Below are 20244 nucleotides of genomic sequence, written 5' to 3'. Positions count from 1 at the left end.
AAAGTCGCATAATGAAATGTGAAGCATAGTTCATGAAGCTACCGCTAGGGGGTGAACAAAGAAAGACTTACGACGCAACAGCGATCAGCAACTGTGCTATTTTTTTTGCTAAAACAAAAAGCATTGTTGTGACTCTCAGGCATTTTCGTGCATATTTCCATACTCGGTGGGCCCACTCTAGAAAAATAATCCACAAACTACATTAAAAGTTTCAAATGTAAAGAACAGTATTGGAATTGAAGCATGATCGTCCCAAATCTGTGCGTTTGCTGAGAATATTGAAGCTGTTCGAGTCGCTATGCAGAGGAGTCCTGACAAATCAAATAGAAAAGCAGCATTACTACTAGGGATATCATGATGCTCTGTTCAACGGATTATTAAAAATTATCTCCATGTGTATCCCTACAAGATTACGGTGGTGCAAGAACTCACAACTGAACACTAAACAGCATTTGGTTTTCTGACAAGGCATCTTTAATTTGGATGGTGTGGAAAAGATTTTCCGAAAGAAGCTGCAATATTTAATGGAACTGAGAAGACTTATGGTTCAAGCTTGCAGTGAAATTACGGAACTCTTGTCCCGTAGGGTAATTGGTAACATTTGTGTTTGCTTGACTAAGGTTATCAGTAACAACGATGGTCATATTAAGCGTGTATTGCAGTAGTACATTTTCCCAATGTGTAACCTTTCTTGTGATATATGTTTCATTGAAAGCTTCTTTATAATATATTTTTTATCCATGAACAAAATGGGGGATCATTTCGAGCACCACCCTGTATTTTATGTTACTCCCTTCTCTTGCTATAATTCGACTTGTTACCACTACAATGGCATTAACCTTGCCAATGCAGAACTTCAATGCACCTGATATGCACACTCTAAATAGACTAGACTGATTTCCAAGAAATGTATGGGTAGGGTATTTAATACAATTATTTTTGTCACTTGTTTGTTTTGTAATTCAAATAAAAATGGGAGAAGGCACAATAATATATTTGGAATAATAATATTGTTGCATATTGAGCAGTGTCAAGATTGTCACCCTCTGCACAACTTGCATTCTTTTCTTTCTTTCCATTATGTTTTATGGCCACCTACATATCTGTTAGGCATTGCCTCTTTCAGTACATATCAACTTTGCAGCCATGAGGGATGCTCGAAACAAAGAGTGGTAGGAGATCAATGATTTGCCAGCATAAAAAATTGGGATTCTGGTTAGGTTAGGTTAGAGAGTTCTTAGACCTGAAATCCAGACCCTGTTCAATCTACTCGGTATTGCACTACCTACCATAAAGGCATATGTAGGGAAACGGTGGGGGGAGTAAAATACTTTCACAATCTTGCAAATGTGAGGAAGTGATGTTATCAGCACCATGCTCTTGCTGCTCTTACCCTCCAGGTACCCATTTGCTAGAGACTGGATGAACTCCGGAGCCACTCCATGCAGGGACATTACTGGAAAGATTCTCACCCGGGAATTAAAATTGGGTCTCCCACATGTAAGATGACCTATCAACTGGACCCTCGTGGCTCTTCAAAATACAGAAAAGCGACATAAAATACGTTACAGATCATTTTGTAGGAATTTAATAATGGTTATGTGGACATTAATTACAGTGATAAGGAACTGTATGTTCTATCCTCATACTAATTCTCTCAATGTTAGTGATAATGGTTCAACATTAACATTGTCTAGTTCTTTTAACTATACTTAATGCTAACATACTATGTTATCCTTATAGTACTCAATTTGCAAAATACTTTCTCTTTTTTGCAGTTGAATGTGGCAGCTTTACTCCTGCACACGTTGCTGTATTGCAAAGCAATCTTTTGCCAAGTGATTCACGAATTTACAACTCCTGAGCCATTTGCTTGTTACCTTTGTAGTCTTCTACCTTGCAAGAACAAGAAAGAAATGGAACACACATTGAAGTAAGTTGTGATATGTGATATCTTGTGTGACTTGAAACTATTTTTGACAAACATACATATATTTGTTTACTAGGAACATATATAACTGGCTGCTAACCAATAGTATTTCAGTTTTTTACTTGGTCTGAATGAAACTAACTAATAATGATGAAACAGACCAGTCAGTAAATTATTAGCAGTTTTACTGATGCAATATTTCATCAACTAGCCTGTAACTTGGTGCAAAATTCCACCATTTTGTTATAATTGTTGTGAATTTAAAAAAAATCGTATATGTACTCTGGTTTTGTAGACTAAGTGTCTAAACATAATTTTTTGTAATGTAATTTCTATTTATGAAGGACATACGGAACAGTTTTCGCTCTGAGTCAGTGTTGCCAACTTAGCTCTTTTGGGGCCAGATCTGTCTCTTTCGTGCACTCGTTTTGGCTGTTAACTGGGGCGCCCGCCCTCATGCACCACTATGATGCCATCACTGCTCCGGCCCACATAGACCAACTTTTGTCATGAGTATACACCTATTCAAACTGCTCCGGCACCCACCCAGCATCATATCAAGCCGATACCTGGAGAAAACTTTGAGTGATAAAGGTTGCCAGGAGCATGGTGCTGATCACATCACCCCACCTTGAGCCGTGATCAAGAAAGTGTGGGGCCCTAACTTCACACCACTATACACCTTCATGGCAAAGTGCAGGGGAGTACTTTACTTTTACTTCCTCAAAAATTTGTTCCAACATATCAATCTGTCACGAAATTACGTAGACCATGTGACCTACAATTTAAAATAATAGTTTAAAAGCACAATGGAGTATTAACCTTTTGAGACCCAAGGCCTTTTTCACATGTAAGCCTCTCTGTCCCAAGCCAATTTTGAGCAAAATGCAAAGTTTCAATTAAATGAGTGTAGATCGGAGACCAATTGCCCTAGAGAGATGAGTGATATACCGTTGTACACAGAATGAACCAGAGATTCAGACTATATGAAATTTATGCAAATTCGGCGTATATGTGGCGGGGGGAAGGGGCTAACTTTCAAAATTCCAAAATTTCGGAAAAAAAATTTGGTTCTCCCACCCTCCCTCCAAGAAAAAAGTACATGACAGTGCCGACATGCACATGGAAATGATCGCTGACATGTAAGGAACACAAAAATATTTGCATTAGTATCATATGACCAATGTAACTTGAGTTGTACCCCCAAAAGGAATGGTCGGCACGCCACTGATTCAAGCTTCAAAATGCAGCGGTACCTTGAAATGACTATAGCTCAGAAACTAAATGCCCTAGAGATATGAAAGATATACCGTTGTATGCAGAATGAATCACAGATTCAGACAATATATAATTTATGCACATTCGGCGTACATATGGAGGGGGAATAGGGGGAAATCCCCTCAAAAATACTTCTCTTAAAAAAAATGGTGTTTCCCCCCGCCTCCCCGAAAAAATGTCAGAATGCACAAAATGCAAAATTTATGCAAATTTGGCGTATATATGGAGGGGGAAGGGAGAAAACCCCCAAAAATTATTTTAAAAAATTGTCACTTCACCCAAAAAATGTCTTCGCACTTGGGCACAAAACGACACCTACGCACAACATTCACGGACGAAAAGCTAAAACGCAGTGAAAAATGAGCACCAATTCTTGCAGCTGCTTGAAATTCTATTTTTAGACAATGCAGGGTAACCCCTGTCGCAACTTGTGCTAAAAAAACAAAGGTTTCCTTCAGTGCGCTTCGAAATTCCATTCTCACAACGCAGATTCAGCAACCAGTCTTCCCCCTCCCCCCACCCCCTCACGAAAAACTTTCATTTTGACATCGGATACTGATAAACAAGCTTCCTTCGAATGCAGTTCACAGGCGGGAGTGAAAAAGCATTGCTTTAGAACAACAAAACCGGTGTTCCTGTGTCGGCAAAAATTTGACCTTGAAAAGAGACGCAAAAGAGAAGTACCTTTTCCCACCTTTCCCCCTCCATTTTCATGAAGACAAAAAAAATGCAAAAGACATTTCTGTTAAATACGTGTTAGGAACAATACAAAAAAAATCGAAATTCTAGCCAAAAATAGAAAAGTTATAACGTAAAAACTACGACCTTGACACAGCATCTCGATCGAGATGCTTGGGACAGTGAGGGTTACATTTGGGTATCTCGTTTTAGACGCTTGGGCAGCAAAAGGTTAAGTTTTGGTATATTTGGCAAAAAGATGTTCTAAAACAAAAACTCGAATTTTGGGAGACATAACACTAACAAGTCAAAAAAAGATAATGCCAATTTTTGGTGCCATAATATATCGGTATCTGTCAAGTGAGATTGGGAGCATTGCCCCTTATGGTCATTATGTACCCTTCAGTATGTAGGGGGAAATTTCCATTATCGAAAACCCTTACCTTAACTCTTTCGCTGCGGAATTTTCTGGCACACAATATCCCTTGGCTGCGTAATTAAATTTGAAAAAATATTTTTTTTATAAACAAATAATTTTCGCAATTACATTGCGTTATATATGAGAGAGAACTTACAAAATTCATTCCTTGCACTGGCAAACCATTCTGTAGTCCCTGATGGTATGGTATTTCTCAAAACACGGGATGACGCAGAGTGGTGGAGCAGCGTGGAAATTCGTTAGTAGTATCAAGATACTGGGTGGCGAAAACTTCAGTTTGTTCTGCTGTGTGTTCAAATACTGAGCGGGGGAAATATTTGATAAAACAAGAAAATGGTGTGCTAAATACTGTACTGTCACCAAGTAACTTAGCACTTGCCTGTGTCGAACTTCCCGCACCTAGATCAATGCTGCTTTGCACTCTGCTCCATGATGTTACGGACGGCGGTACAAATTCTTCATCAGACACTACACAATCACTGTCACCACTTGAAGTCTCATAAAAACTGTCGCTATTATCGTCACAACTTAATTCACCTTCTGATTCAACAGTTGAGTAACATCATTATCAGACAAGTGTTGACGACTTGACGAAGCCATGTTGTTTACATTCGAACATGCATTTGAAACTGACGTGTCAGAGCACTCAACGCTCGTATTCTAAACGGAGGCGTAATTAGCGACATCATATGGATATAAACAAAACTACAAGTTCCAATAGTTCCAAATAGTATCTACAGATGTCTGAAGGCTACTAAAAGCGACGTACTGCTGAAATGCGACACCCGCAGCGAGTTGAAGTATGAACTCGCAATAATGCGACTTCTGCAGAGCAAGGCACCTGGCGTGCTGTGCATAAATGCGACGAGCGCAGCTAAAGAGTTAAAATTAAAAAGGGGGTATGGAAAATAACTTTCCCAAAATAACTTTCAAGGTATCTAACTCTCACGAAGAGGCATAGGCCATGTGACTTACAATTTGAAACAGTAGTTTAAAAACACCATGAAGGTATAATTTCAGGTATTTGCCAGCAAATGAGCTAAAGTGAAAATGTGAATTTTGGGAAAAATAACACCGAACAGTAAAAAATAAAAATAAAAGACCAATTTAAAAAAAAAAATGACAAAAATCAAGATCCCTATCAATTAGGCATAAATAAAACAAGAATATCAGTTGCGAGTTATTGCGCTAAAATGAAAATGTGAATTTTGGGAAAAATAACACCGAATAGTAAAAAAAAAAAATAAAAAAAATATCAATTAGAAAAAAAAAATAACAAAAATCAAGATCCATACCGATTAGGCATAAATAAAACAAGAATATCAGATGCGAGTTATTGCATTAGTAACAGTGACTCCTAACCTAATTTTCGGCATAATCACCACTGTTGTTCTGGCATTTGTCGTAGCATGTCACTGAATTTTGTATGCCCATGGCATGTGTGTCTGACAGCAAAGACTGGAACTATCTCTACCGCAGTGTAGCTGTCAAATCCTTGTCCTTCCAGAAACCTCTTCAGTTAAACAAAGAGATGAAAGTCTGTACATGCAAGGCCAGGGCTGTACAGGGGGTGGTCCAAGATCTCTCACCTGAAGTGGTGCAAAGGGCCCGTGTGTACTCAGCTGTATGGGGTAGTAATTGTAATTGTGCACATTCAATTGGCCTTCCGTGAATTGTCTGCACCATCGTCTGACCATACTATCACTCACACAATTGCTGGTGGCTCTGTGCCAATTTCTCCTGCCTGCATGTGTGTGTGTGTTACTCTCCGACCGCTAGTGCTGCGTATAGGCACCATTGGAGCTTTTTCAGGATGCCCCTCGTATATGAACTTTCAGAAGCTGTTATTAATAGAGTGTTCCTGTTTTAATGTGTGGTAAGCTAAATCAGGTATCTATTCAATGCAATTCTATAGATTCCTTGCCTTAAATTTCTAATACCTACATGCCCTTTTCATCAGCAATAATGGTATAACTGCATGTTGTCAGTTTCACAGTACTTCACTTGGATATACTGTACTGAACTAGAAATCCCATTGATAATGTAAGGAAATATGACACTTTCTTTTGTACAATTCAATTGTTTCACTTATATGCAAGAGTTAAGTTGTTTGCTTTACAGAGAAGAGAGAAGTAGCTTTATGCATCGAAATATGAGTCCACACTCATGGTTCTTGCAAGCAGAGGGTTCCAAACCTCAGTGGAAATATCAGCATATAATACTGAGAATGTTTAAGAAAAATGATAAATTACAAATTATATTTCTTAATCAATCACTCTTCACTCTAATCTCATTTAGTCGTAACTTTAAAAATAAGCAAGTATTTTATTTTAAACTTACTGCCTATGATAAAATTCTGTAACCCTTCCCTAGCTTTGAATTGTAATAATTTTCCAAATTCACTATTTTGCTGTTTGTATTCAAATCATAGAGAATACAGAAATTAAGTCAATTTCATAGAAGATAATATTGGTACTTAAGAAATCCATACCTGGATTTGTATGAGTTTATTATTTCCATTTACAAACATCGATTTAGTTTAGTTTGTAATTGTCAGGGAAAAATGTAAATTTTGTCCTGGAAAAGCTGGAAAAGTCAGGGAATTTCATTTCTGCTTGTTTGTAGCCACCCTGTTCATAGAACACTTGCAATTTTATTTCAGTGAGCTGGAATATTGGTTAGTGTATATTGTAGGTATCGGTGGCATGTAAATATTAACTTTATTGGCATCATCAACATTTCGTATTGATCCATCCATACCCATTAAATTAATTTGGAGAGAAATTTTCTGTAATACTTATAAAATGGCGAGAAAGCCTACCCTAGATCAGTATCTCATCATCATCCACTGTTTAATAGGGCTGTGGATACCAGTGTTATTAGTATTGAATATTTGTTGGCTGTAATTTAATTACTGATCCTGGCCAGTGCTTTTTCGGACTTACAGAGTCTGTAAAATTCCACACACTTTCATGGAGTCTAAATATCCTAGAAATTATGCAGAAGCATAATTTTCATTATTTTTGTAACAGCATTGTGGAAAGAAATGGATTTTCTGAGTAAAAGAATATGATGTGAAGTTTGAATTTTTGTTTTTAAGTCCACTTTATGTACAGAAAGGCTAATCAGAATTGGACCTACAGTTTAAAGTGGGATCCGAACTTCTATATGCGTCCACCGGGTATCAAACCGGGACCCCTTGATTCTCATGTGAAGTGATGGATATTTTGAAGCAAAGTCTGGTAGACTGCTATGGTATAGTTGCATTGGAAAATTTATATATTAAAATTTATAAATATTGTGAACTACTTTGAATTGTTGCAATTTTCAAATGTTACTAGGAATCAATGAGACTATTATCAGTGGTATTGGTTCATCCATACTAATAACTATATATTATTTAGTATATTTATGTTGTATATTTTATACAGTGCATCTTGATATAGGCTGTATTGAACATGGAGGATAGAAAGTGTGACATAAATGCAGAAGTGTCCATTTGCATGATACAATATTATTTTGTAGTTTTGTATTAATATTAAAAGAGTATGCTATGCTGAATTCTGCTACTTTTTAATGAAAATATTTTATTTTGTTACAGGTTTTCTGAGATGTTTTTTCGCTATGGTGAGCTCTATTTCAAGGCTTTTCCAGAGGCTAGAGTTTGCCCTGATAATTTTGCTCCGGAAGTTATGTTGAAGAAATACCTCTTTATAAATGAAAGGTTTCATCATTCCTCTAGTCCAACGCACTTCACATCAAGTATAACAACCAACAGTAACATTTGGCTTGAAGTTACACAAAATATAAAGGTATGTTTTTATTTGTTTCATGCTTGCATATGTGTTTCATTTGTTTATACCATTAGAGAACCCACACTGCCACTTGCCTTGGGTGCGAGTGGTCCCAGTTTAATCTCCAGTCTGAGTTCCAAAATTTCAGGGTTTTCCAAGCATCCTGAAGAAAATTGCAAGCAATAGTTGTGGACTCCAGAGTCTCAGAAGCCAGACTACAGCAGCAATGGGACATGTTGCACCTAACCCTTATCACCCAAAGGAAGCTGCTTGAAGACCTTACCCCTCAAGGTGTTAAACTGATTTATTTAGCATGATATCACAATACCTCATACTAAAGTTTCACATTTGCTTTATATACACTTGCGTGCAAAGAAATAGACCCACCTCACACTTCGACATAGAATGTCTACGAGTTCTTACTTTTTCTTCCAACTGTTTGGAGGCACATAAAATGTTTATCCAAATGGAAGCATCTAATCCTACTTATATGTAGATAAAGTTCAGTAATAAATACGTATGAGGTTCATAAATTTAATAAAATTTTATGTCAAAAGTATGAAGTGGGTCTATTTCTTTGCACGCAAGTGTATATGCACATGATTTATGCTTACACATGCAAACTATGTGCATGTTTTTCCTTTAACCTTATGGTCATATTGGATCTGGTTTCGGCCATGTTGCATTGACAGACGTTCTGGCGGTATGGTGGTCATCTTGCACCAGGAAATTTGGCAATGTGCCAGTAGAGTTTGATGTGCAGAATGTGTAAAAATTAGTGCCGGTGTTGACCAACACTGGCAGATACTTTTCAGGCATATTATTATTATTTTGCAGGGTCTGCAAAAATGTCACATGACTCCAATTACCTTGGAAATTTTGTAAAATTGAAGTTTGCATTTATTTTACATCAATATTGTGTGGAAAAAGTGTGTTTTGTGATTACATAATAGGTATTTTAATATTCTGATGTAATCCTTGAAGCAAAACTGTGGTAAATTGATGCTTATAATTGTAGTGGAATCATAGGTGTAGCTAACGGGTGTGCCGGGTGTGCCTAGGCACATCCTAATGGGCTGCTTTATCAAAGAGAAATAAATACAGATATTTCAATAAAAGCGGCAGTTTGTAAGAAGTTGAAAATGTCATTACGTGGTACAAACGTGTGCATTATCGCTGATGAAACGGGTGTCTATACATTTTCGATTTTTTGATGTCGTTGGAGAAAGAAGATATTTACTGCATTCTACTCTGTACTGCAGCGCTTTTCTTCTATACCTGTCACAAGCTGCACGTGTGAGAGAGAGAGCTTTCTCCAAGCTTACCCAAGTTAAAACTAAATTAAGAGCAACTCAGAAGCAGGATACATTGGAAGCCCTGCTGTTGCTATTTGTGGAACAGGAAAAAGCTTCGTCTATTGATGAGTTTAAGAACATTGTACCTTTTGACAGACGTCTCTTGTTATAGATGACGTGTATTTTGATGTATTTGTTTGTAACATTTATGAACATTTTGTGTGTGTGTAATTTCTATGCAATTTGATGTTTTTCTACTACATATATTCAGAAATTTTCAACACTGTGATTTAGTGAATTTATATTCCTTTACAAACATCAGTGCAGTTAAAGAGCCAAGTGATTGTGTTGCAAAATATGCTATTAGAAAGGTACAAGACCTCATTTTTTTTCATTGTGCACACCCAAATATAAAGTTCTAGCTACGCCTATGAGTGGAATACAGTTGAGACTACTTTATACATAACTTAGTTCTGCATAATTCTGTTTTATACGTAAATTACTGTAGGTCCCAGCAAAATATAATTTAAAAACTTGTTAAAATTGTTATTTGAAACGTAATGCATTTATATGTAATTCGGTGTTATACGTACTAATTTTTATAAAATACAGTTGATTTGTACCTAACCAAGCTACAACTTCCTACTGGTCAGCCATGGAGAATAGAAAGCCCTCATTAGCAGCGACAGCATTCACCAACAAATTACCATCTCTTCTTATTTACTGTTGAGATTGAGAACTTTGGGGCTCCCTTCAGATGTGATGTTCCATCTTTATCTCCACAATTCCCGAAGTGTTTTATTCAAAAGATTTACAAAATGCTCTGGTTTCCTATATTCATTAACATGAAATGCAATTAGAATTGTTTTATTCATTACGTGACTTAGGACTTTCCTTCACTTTCTTACAATCTGGGACGATGAGATGCTCTGTGACTGATGCCCGATTATCCGTTTGGTGTTCTTTATAGACGTCTCATTGTACGTATCAGACAGACATCAATTCTTGGACTAGTATTTCCTTCTGGAAAGCAATGGACAAAGCAGATAGATCTCTTCTTCCTCTTCTTTTACTCTCTGAATAAGAGCCATATCATCAATCGCCATGGCTGAATTTCCAGATATTTCCTCAGGGGAATAACATTTTTCTGCAAGTATATGTCTAATGCTCATGATAATGATTCTAAGAGAAAGCCATTTGAAGATTCCAATTCTGTGCTGTCTCAATAATTCGACCAAATAGTGTCTTGTCTGATAATTGACCAGCCACAACTATCCACCGGCTTCTTCTTGGATCAAGAGAGGAACAGAAAGAACTAGACGAAAACCATGTACAGCCGATGTTTATGCAACTGAAAGAACATTCAGAGAACGCATAGAGTAGAGTATGGATTAGTACAGGTAACAGAAAGACCCTAGAGTCGCATGAACCAATGGTCACATGATCTGTGTCACTATAGAGCAATGTGTGCACCAAAAGAACAGCTCAGAAACGAACATGGTCACAGCAGTAACTCACCCCTAGTATGGTGTGTGATCTCGAACGGCGAACACCGCTGCACATCTGTGTGACATGGTTTCGATGAGGTGATCGATGAGAGCTTGGAGGATTCCTCGCCACTCTTCACTTTGGGCAATTTCAGCTCTGGAAGAGTTGAGGGAGGTGCCATCCTACCTCGAATGCGTCTGCCAAGTGCATCCCATACATTCTCTTAGGGATTTAAGTCCAGTAATCACAGTGGCCACTCCATACTCAGTTTTCCATCATCATCTGGCACGTTGTGCACTAACAGAACTCTGTGAGGACGAGCATTATAGCCGATGAAAAGGAAACGATTACCTATTGCATCTGCACCCGGCATGGCAAGAGGTCAGGTTCTCAGCTCCATATCTAAGGGCCGTCAAACTGCTTTTTGGATGACGTGGAGGTCCGTACGTCCCACAATTATGATTCCAACCCACAAAATCATTCCACCACTTCCATTTTAGAATGTTTCTTGAACAAAAACAGGATTATAGCATGTTCCACAATCCCTTCAGATTAGGCACGTCTATTGTAAGGCTTGGGGCCGAATTGCGACTCATCGGAGAACGCCGCTCAACCCCATTCATTGTGGCCCCAATTGTGATGTTCCTCAGCCACGTTTCTACGGATTGAAAGCTGTACGGTGATGGAACACACACTATGAGTCTATATGCATAGAGGCCATCTTTAAGAAGGTGATTGCAGACAGTTTGAGATGACACCTGCACCCTATTGCTGCGAGAATGACATGTTATAGTTTCATTGCATCCTGTCATCTGTTCCAATTGGTTCTTAACAAGAGGTATCCGTTGTCTCTTGGTGTTGTTGCTGGCAGACGGCCTTGACCTTGCCTTCGTTGCACATTTCCCGTTGTTTGGAACAGAATCTACAGGCGAGAAAATGGCATTTTGAGACACTCCAAGGGCTAGAGATATCTCCCGCTGTCTGTCCAGCTTCCATGCTTCCTATGGCTCTCCACGCCGTTGATTCAGGTAAATTGCACCTAAAACTAAACCCACAGCGCTACAGCCCTTGAAGGGCCTTGGCTTACCTACCGACTGCTGGTCTCCCTCCCACACTGTTCCTCCGTCACCTGTTATAGCGTGGAGGTCTTAGACCAGTATAGGGGTGACGGGTGATCAGCCCGACGAACCCCCAGCCGTTGTTGTAGGTCTTCTTGATCGGGTTACGCTCACTCACTCGGAGCTTCCCAATTTCCTCACGATGGTAGGTTGCCACCGGCCCTATACGTAGGCCGAATAAATTCCAACCAGAGCCGGATTCGAACCTACGCCGTCCCGCAGCGAACGATCTCAAGACGAGTGAACGCCTTAACCCGCTCGACTACGGAGGAGGACAAATTGCACCTTAGAGGCATTGTTCCACTTGCCAACATTCTTCAATGAACTCTTACACTGTCCTTGGACTGCTACTGTGATTTTCATAGCTGCGCACTTCAGTTGTTAATTCGGAGATATCAGCATTAATGATGGGTAAATAGCCCATTGACTCCAGTAATTGTGTTAAATATCATCCAACTAGTCAATTAAATTATTAAAATATTAACATATTTTAATTAGTGTAATTATTATAATCTTAATTATTATCATTATTATTATTAATTTAGATCAGAATTACTGTAATTGTCATTTCCAATAGTAAAAGTCAAAATATTAAAAATTATCAAAACTTTCCATTTACATCAAGGTTACCTAGGGAGTGGAGTGATAACACACAGAAGGCTAAGAGTAATGATATGCTATAACACATTTTCCATCTCTAGGCATCCCAACCTTACCAAAAAATCATATTAGAACCCGTCCCTCCCAGTGGTACAGACAACTTGCCTGGCTAAAGGCATATCTGCCATCGAGGAGGCCCCTACAGAAAATCAGGTCACAACAGAAATGTAGATGTGTGATTTGCCGAGTTTTGTGCTCCAAAATGGCAGTTTGACGGCCCTTAGATATGGAGCTGAGAACCTGACCTCTTGCCATGCCGGGTGCAGATGCAATAGGTAATCGTTTCCTTTTCATCGGCTACAATGCTCGTCCTCACAGAGTTCTGTTAGTGCACAACGTGCCAGATGACGATGGAAAACTGAGTATGGAGTGGCCACTGTGATTACTGGACTTAAATCCCTAAGAGAATGTATGGGATGCACTTGGCAGACGCATTCGAGGTAGGATGGCACCTCCCTCAACTCTTCCAGAGCTGAAATTGCCCAAAGTGAAGAGTGGCGAGGAATCCTCCAAGCTCTCATCGATCACCTCATCGAAACCATGTCACACAGATGTGCAGCGGTGTTCGCCGTTCGAGATCACACACCATACTAGGGGTGAGTTACTGCTGTGACCATGTTCGTTTCTGAGCTGTTCTTTTGGTGCACACATTGCTCTATAGTGACACAGATCATGTGACCATTGGTTCATGCGACTCTAGGGTCTTTCTGTTACCTGTACTAATCCATACTCTACTCTATGCGTTCTCTGAATGTTCTTTCAGTTGCATAAACATCGGCTGTACATGGTTTTCGTCTAGTTCTTTCTGTTCCTCTCTTGATCCAAGAAGAAGCCGGTGGATAGTTGTGGCTGGTCAATTATCAGACAAGACACTATTTGGTCGAATTATTGAGACAGCACAGAATTGGAATCTTCAAATGGCTTTCTCTTAGAATCATTATCATGAGCATTAGACATATACTTGCAGAAAAATGTTATTCCCCTGAGGAAATATCTGGAAATTCAGCCATGGCGATTGATGATATGACTCTTATTCAGAGAGTAAAAGAAGAGGAAGAAGAGATCTATCTGCTTTGTCCATTGCTTTCCAGAAGGAAATACTAGTCCAAGAATTGATGTCTGTCTGATACGTACAATGAGACGTCTATAAAGAACACCAAACGGATAATCGGGCATCAGTCACAGAGCATCTCATCGTCCCAGATTGTAAGAAAGTGAAGGAAAGTCCTAAGTCACGTAATGAATAAAACAATTCTAATTGCATTTCATGTTAATGAATATAGGAAACCAGAGCATTTTGTAAATCTTTTGAATAAAACACTTCGGGAATTGTGGAGATAAAGATGGAACATCACATCTGAAGGGAGCCCCAAAGTTCTCAATCTCAACAGTAAATAAGAAGAGATGGTAATTTGTTGGTGAATATTGTCGCTGCTAATGAGGGTTATGAAGCGGTAATGAGAGGCTCAGATGACACGGATGTGTGTATTGTGTGTTTGAGATTCCATGAAAGAATCATGGTTAAATTGTTTCTGAAATATAGTACTAAAATACCCATGTGGGTTCTTGACATTAAGAAAATAGCTTCATTTCTTATTAAAAATGTTTGTCGAGATATAATAAGTCGCCATATGCATTTACAGGAAAAGGAAACGTAAGTGCATCCTTCCTGCCAACAGACAAACACAGGAAATATTTTTTCACCCTCGGAGATCAATGGGATCTCAGTGTAATAGTAATGAGCAATCTGTAGTTCTCGTGCTTACTGTATGATCCAAAATCTTCTGTACATTGTGTGAATGACATGATATGTCATCTATTCTGTGTAAAGAAGGGTAAGACAGACATTTATCAACTTTCAAGAAACATGTTTAACATCCAAATCCGCTATAAGCAAGAGATGTCTTCTGAATTATCCACGTACACCAAGATCAAGTGGGGGAAAAAAAAAAAAAAAAAAAAAAAACCACGATGGAGCAGAGGAGCTGGTCAGTCACCCGCTTAATCTCTGTTAGATCTATTAGCTTGCAACTCCATTAGAAACTGTCTCCCCGATGGTGCAGTGGTAGCGTCACCGCCTTGTAATCAAGGGGTCCCAGGTTTGATACCCGGTGGAGGCACATAGTGGTTCGGATCCCACTTTAAACTGTAGGTTCAATCCCAATTAGGCGTACTGTGCAAAATGTGGAATTGAAACACCAAATCAATCAAGCAACCAATTCATTAGAAACTACAAACTGTGTCTTTTGTCTAAATAACATCAATTGCACTGACAAATGCAGATGCCCACATGTGAAAATCAATTAATGATGACATCTATTCAGAAGATGATGATGATGAATATAAATAATAACATTTTGTTTATGTTAAATCGTAACACACATGCGTATTTAAGATTGAGCCACCATTATTATTGAAAATTGTAAGTAAAACTTATGCATTTAATCTATGTCAGTATATAAGCAATATAATAAAGTTTTATTATTATAAGGATTATATGGACTAATAATGGTAATTTTGTCCCCTCGCAATCAAGGGTTTCTGGGTTCGATACCTGGTGGAGACACGTAGTGGTTCGGATCCCACTTTCAACTGTAGGGCCAGTCCTGATTAGCTTATCTCTACATAAAACAAAAATTCAAGCTCAAGCTGATATTTTAAACTGCTAGGTATAATATATTTTTTAGTATTTTTTTTAGATCACTAATTTTTTATGGCTATTCTTTCAGGTCAGTGTTGAAGAATGGCTGGATTGGGAGTTTTGTATCATAGGGAGCGAAGATATATTCACATCTTCATACAGAAGGCAGGAGTACATCTTTAACACATTAACAGCTGATTTCCTTCAGGTTCAAAGCAAGGATAAATATGGCTTTCCAGTTAGCTCCATTGTGACCTTAATGCTCAACAGGTTGTTGAAACAAGTAAGTAAAAATTCCTAGGATATACTAATAAGTACTATCAATTGTTTTGACAGAGTTCCTTTTTTTACATAGCCTTCAATTAATGATTTGCAAGGTTATGCATGATGAGTAGGGCTTCGATTTTTTATGTAATTACATTTTTCTGTATACAGCCGAGCAAAAATGAATTTTATATTACATATTTTAAGGTGTATTACAGATTTACCTTTTACTGTACATATTTACCTTTTACTGTACATATTTTTACATAAAATTCAGTATTTTGCACCATTTCTCCGGTCTGCATGGAACTTTAAAAATATTTGTGAGACGAGCATTCAAAATATAATTTCTTAAAAAATTCAGTAACTTTTATATGATTGTGGTAGGTCCATCACATTTCTTTCACTTCATAAGCCATAAAAAATCACACCGCAATAATCAAGGCTCCATGTGTACCGATGCTGACGTATCTGTATCAGAAAAACTCAATATGCTGACCAGGGTAGAAATTTATTTTATTATAAAACATGTTTAGCTATATCCCCTGTCAGGTGAAAGTACAGTTGACAAGGGAAGACCACCTGCTAGAATGTTCCAGGAAAACAACTTTCTAATAGTCTGGAGGGGAGTAATTTTTGTGTATATATATTGTCCTGTTTTATACCTTGTTACATTTGTACTTGGTGCAGAGTCTGAAGAAGACCTTGCTAGAAGGTTGAAATGTTACGTTTAGTTTATGTTTTATAATAAAATAAATTTCTGCCTTGGTCAGCATATTAAGTTTTTCATATCATGGAAACAAGTCTTAATGGTGTTATAGTTGGTATCAGCTGCTATCAGTAGTATCTGTATTGTAAGGTGTCATTTAGATTTTGTTTTTCTGATACCGGTCAATACTTTTTTGGCATTACGCAAAAATACTGCACAACACTTTTGCAGGTTCAAATTATCCTGGAAATTGTGCAAAATTCAATGCTTTCATTTATTTTGCATTAATATTTTGTGGAAGAACTGTATTTTGTAATTACGTAAGAGGTATTATAATATTCTTATGTAATTCTTAAATATTTTGAAACAAAACTGGCAAATCAATGCCTATAATTGTAGTTTAATACAAACCCACTAATATGAAACATTATTTTGAACAACTTTTAATTGTTACAATTTTGAAGGATTTGTATTGGTGGGAATTGATAAAAGTATCAGAATTGGTATGAGTATTGGTTCAAAGTGGTATTGACTCAGCTCTCATTTTTACATATCTGTGTACATATTTTCATGTTTTGGGTACATAAAAATCCAGGCCTTTTTGATAAACCTAAATGGAATGTTTTGAAAAACATTAAGGCTGAGAAAATACCATGCTAAAGGCTAGAAGGTTTAAACTAGCCCCACCCATAGATTTCCTTCTGCTATATGGCGTACGCTTTTAGAAGCAACATGAGTTCAGCCAATACGCAGCCAGTGATGTGGTGCTGTTGCCAAACCAACTGCTAGCGGAAGGGAAACATAGAATTCGTTGTCCAATATTCAGCTTTTTATATATAATGCATGCACGTGATATTTGAGTGCAATGAAATATATAGTGAAGAATTCTACTATCTATCACTGCAGCATATAAGAAGAACCCGTACCTGGAAGAAGTTTGAAGGTACGTATTTATTGTAGGAGAACTGCAAGGTCATCCTCATCGCTCTCATTTCTGTTTTCTGGCATGTTTCCCAATAGATTTGAATAGGGGTTCACCGATTTCTGTGGTATATATTTTACCCTGTTTTATAATATGCAACACAGTATGCACACATACACCACACGCTTTAACCGTAAGTTCTCGACTATGAGAAAACAATGTTTCAACATGCATTTCTTCCGACGCCAATTCCTTGAAATAAGAAAACACTTTAAAAATAAGATTTCTGTCTTGTGAACATAATATTTTACCCTTGGTGCCTGTACTACTATACCTTTTCCGCGCTTAGAAGGGACTGCACTGTAAACACAAGGGCAAAGGTATTACTCCGCCAGGCTTCAGCGATTGGATGACCGTAAAGCTTCTTCTGCTTCCACCACGTGTGAGAGAAAGTTGGCGCGAAAGCAATGTTACAAGCTACGAGAAATTAAATAAAAAGGAAAACCATAACTATTCACAAGATAAGCTGAACTTCTGTTCTTAAGAATTTAATTTGAAGATATAAAAGTGTTTTACTTGCCTAAGCAGAGTCAGATAGAAAGTCGATTCCTTCCATAGATTCCTCCCCTTCACTGCTGGTGCCGCGGCTACTGCTATCAGCTGGATTGATAACAAGTCGGTCGGTCAACAACCGTGTCGCACATGTAATCTGATTCCCAGAAGCGTTCCTCTTCTTTCTCCAATATGCAATACAATAAGGCATCTGCCTTTGCCGGTCGGGTTTCTTAGCCCTGTGGTTAATCCTGAGAGGAAAGCCTGTTTTTTAGATTTTACGGCAGAATCTACCCACACCTTAGAAACAGTATGACCTTCATTTACCCACGTTTCATCAAGGAAATACAACTTTCGCCCCTCCCGCCTGTATTCGCGTATTTTCCTCAGGTAGTTCCGGCGCCACAACAATATGTCTTCTCGGTCAACAATAATATTTTTTCTGTTGCGTTGCACAAACTCGAAGCTGATTTCTTTCAGAAGTGTGTGGAAACTTGTTTTCTTAAGGTTCGGCAGATCCGGATCACTATTCACACTCACCAACACTTTATTTATTGTTGCCGCTTCGTTCCTATCCAAAAAGTGATGAACCTTACGACGGATCCTCGCAAACTCATCACACTGAACTTGTAACACAGGCTTTTGACGTTGACGCATTTTCCCTGGTGTTGTTAAAATGCCCTTATTTAGAACCTCACTGCGCGCAGATTTTACACTCTCAACAGACACACCAGTAAACTCAGATGTCAATTTCATCACGTCCTGGATAACCATAGTGGGATATTTCTCGCAAAACTTTGCGAACACATTCAATACAATTTGTTTCTCGCCGCTTTTCAACGGTTTCCCGCTGAAGTGTTTAACGTAGCCAACGCGAACATCCATCTCGCACAAATTGAAATTCCCTCCCACCTGCCCAGCCTTTACGCATGCGTGTTGTACCCAGAGTAAAAATTGTCACGTCTTGTGTATTTATGCCAACCTGGAGTTCATTTACATACTAAATATTGGTTATGATAATTCTAGAGTACGAAAATTACAATTGTATTGAAGGAATGTTCTATTATTGCAAGTTAGAAAGTGGACTATATTTTGTTGCGCGTGGCAGGGTCTGTTGTTCAAGCAGACTCAACGAGAAGTGTTGCCAATCCGCATATTCTTTTGCTAAAATTAGCTGTTTTGAACTTTTTGGTCCTGCATTGGTGACAATAATGGCTTTCAGATATTTGCACAGTAGTATCATACTTATTTGACTTCATTGAAAAATAGACACGGAAGTGACCTATTTTTCGTTTGTTTATTTATTTTCTTTAACAGCAGTATTAATCCTTGTGGTATTGTTGCAGATGCTCCTATTCGAACGTTCTCTACGTCGCTGTTTGCAAATATGATGCTAGATTTTCAAAATGTTGAAAAATGGAAGAAATATAGTGGCTGAACATCCATTTCGTTGGTAATTTTCGATTCGTCATACCTCTTACGATTTTTGAGTAAATTAGTCGAAATTTTGCACATCTATTCTCTACGTCCATTGCAAGACAGGGTCTACTTCATTTTTTGATAGCATAAAAAAAGAAAATCGCAGATCCACGATATTGGATTTTTTTTCAAATTCTCTTACAATTTTTGTCCAATTTGCGTGAAATTTGGAAAACTCTAAAAATGTATCCAAAACTAGTTATGTGAATATGTTTATACTACACATATATATTTAATAAACCTACGGATATACAAAGATAACACTCGGAAAGAACTGGCCATTCAAAAAATGGCTTTTCTTGTGAGGGACGTGAGGAGGAAAATTTGTATTTTTTATTCTATGAAAACTAGCAACAAATAGGGTATGACATGTCCACATTGTGATTATGTTGATTATCCATAAAAAGCATTTCTACAATATAATGTAGAACCCTACACACTGTGAGAATTCGCTTTTCGCTATATTCTGCAGTTATTGGTTGGCAACACTGTATTCATACACGTGCATTTGTTTACAGTACAGTTCCTTCTAAGGGCGGATCCAGTATAGTACTAGGTTTTGAGAGCGACATTATTAATTTGATTTGTTTTGCTTTATTTTACTTCGCTTCGCTGTCACTTTTGGCTAATTGCGAAGATGGGAATGGGTGATGATATAATGAAATTGATGAATGGAGATTCATAAGCATCCATGTCCAGGCCAGGATTCGAATCCGGGACCCCTGGCATCGTAGCGTGACATGCTAACCACTCCACCATGGGGGCCAGCACAACATTATTAAATAACACTCACGGAACACACACTATTGCACAAATATCGAACATAAGGGCTGTGTTGCACAGTGCGCTACAACGCCAGGGGTGCCGTGTACGAATCCCGGTACGGGCTTAGGTGTTTGCAAGTGTCCCTTCATCAATTTCATGATATCATCACCCATCCTCATCTTCGCAATTAGCCATAAGTGCCAGAAAAGCGAAGTAAAATAAATCAAATCAA

General features: G+C 38.1%; 1 protein-coding gene across 3 annotated transcripts in view; it reads left to right on the top strand.

The window, feature by feature from the left end:
• Window positions 1-20244, top strand: part of LOC145993870 (Fanconi anemia group A protein homolog) — a 119073-nt gene that overhangs the window by 77794 nt on the left and 21035 nt on the right. For all 3 annotated transcript variants that reach the window (XM_083129736.1, XM_083129735.1, XM_083129734.1), the window contains exons 13-15: window positions 1779-1933; window positions 7927-8137; window positions 15410-15604. In XM_083129736.1, coding sequence (XP_082985862.1) covers window positions 1779-1933; window positions 7927-8137; window positions 15410-15604 — 561 coding nt within the window. The remainder of the gene's footprint in view (window positions 1-1778; window positions 1934-7926; window positions 8138-15409; window positions 15605-20244) is intronic.

This window comes from Lepisma saccharinum, chromosome 10, assembly GCF_977018435.1.
Source record: "Lepisma saccharinum chromosome 10, izLepSacc3.1, whole genome shotgun sequence".
NCBI classification, from domain to species: Eukaryota; Metazoa; Arthropoda; class Insecta; order Zygentoma; family Lepismatidae; genus Lepisma; species Lepisma saccharinum.
Note: the sequence above shows the minus strand (reverse complement) of the source record. Positions and strands in the feature narration are given on the sequence as shown.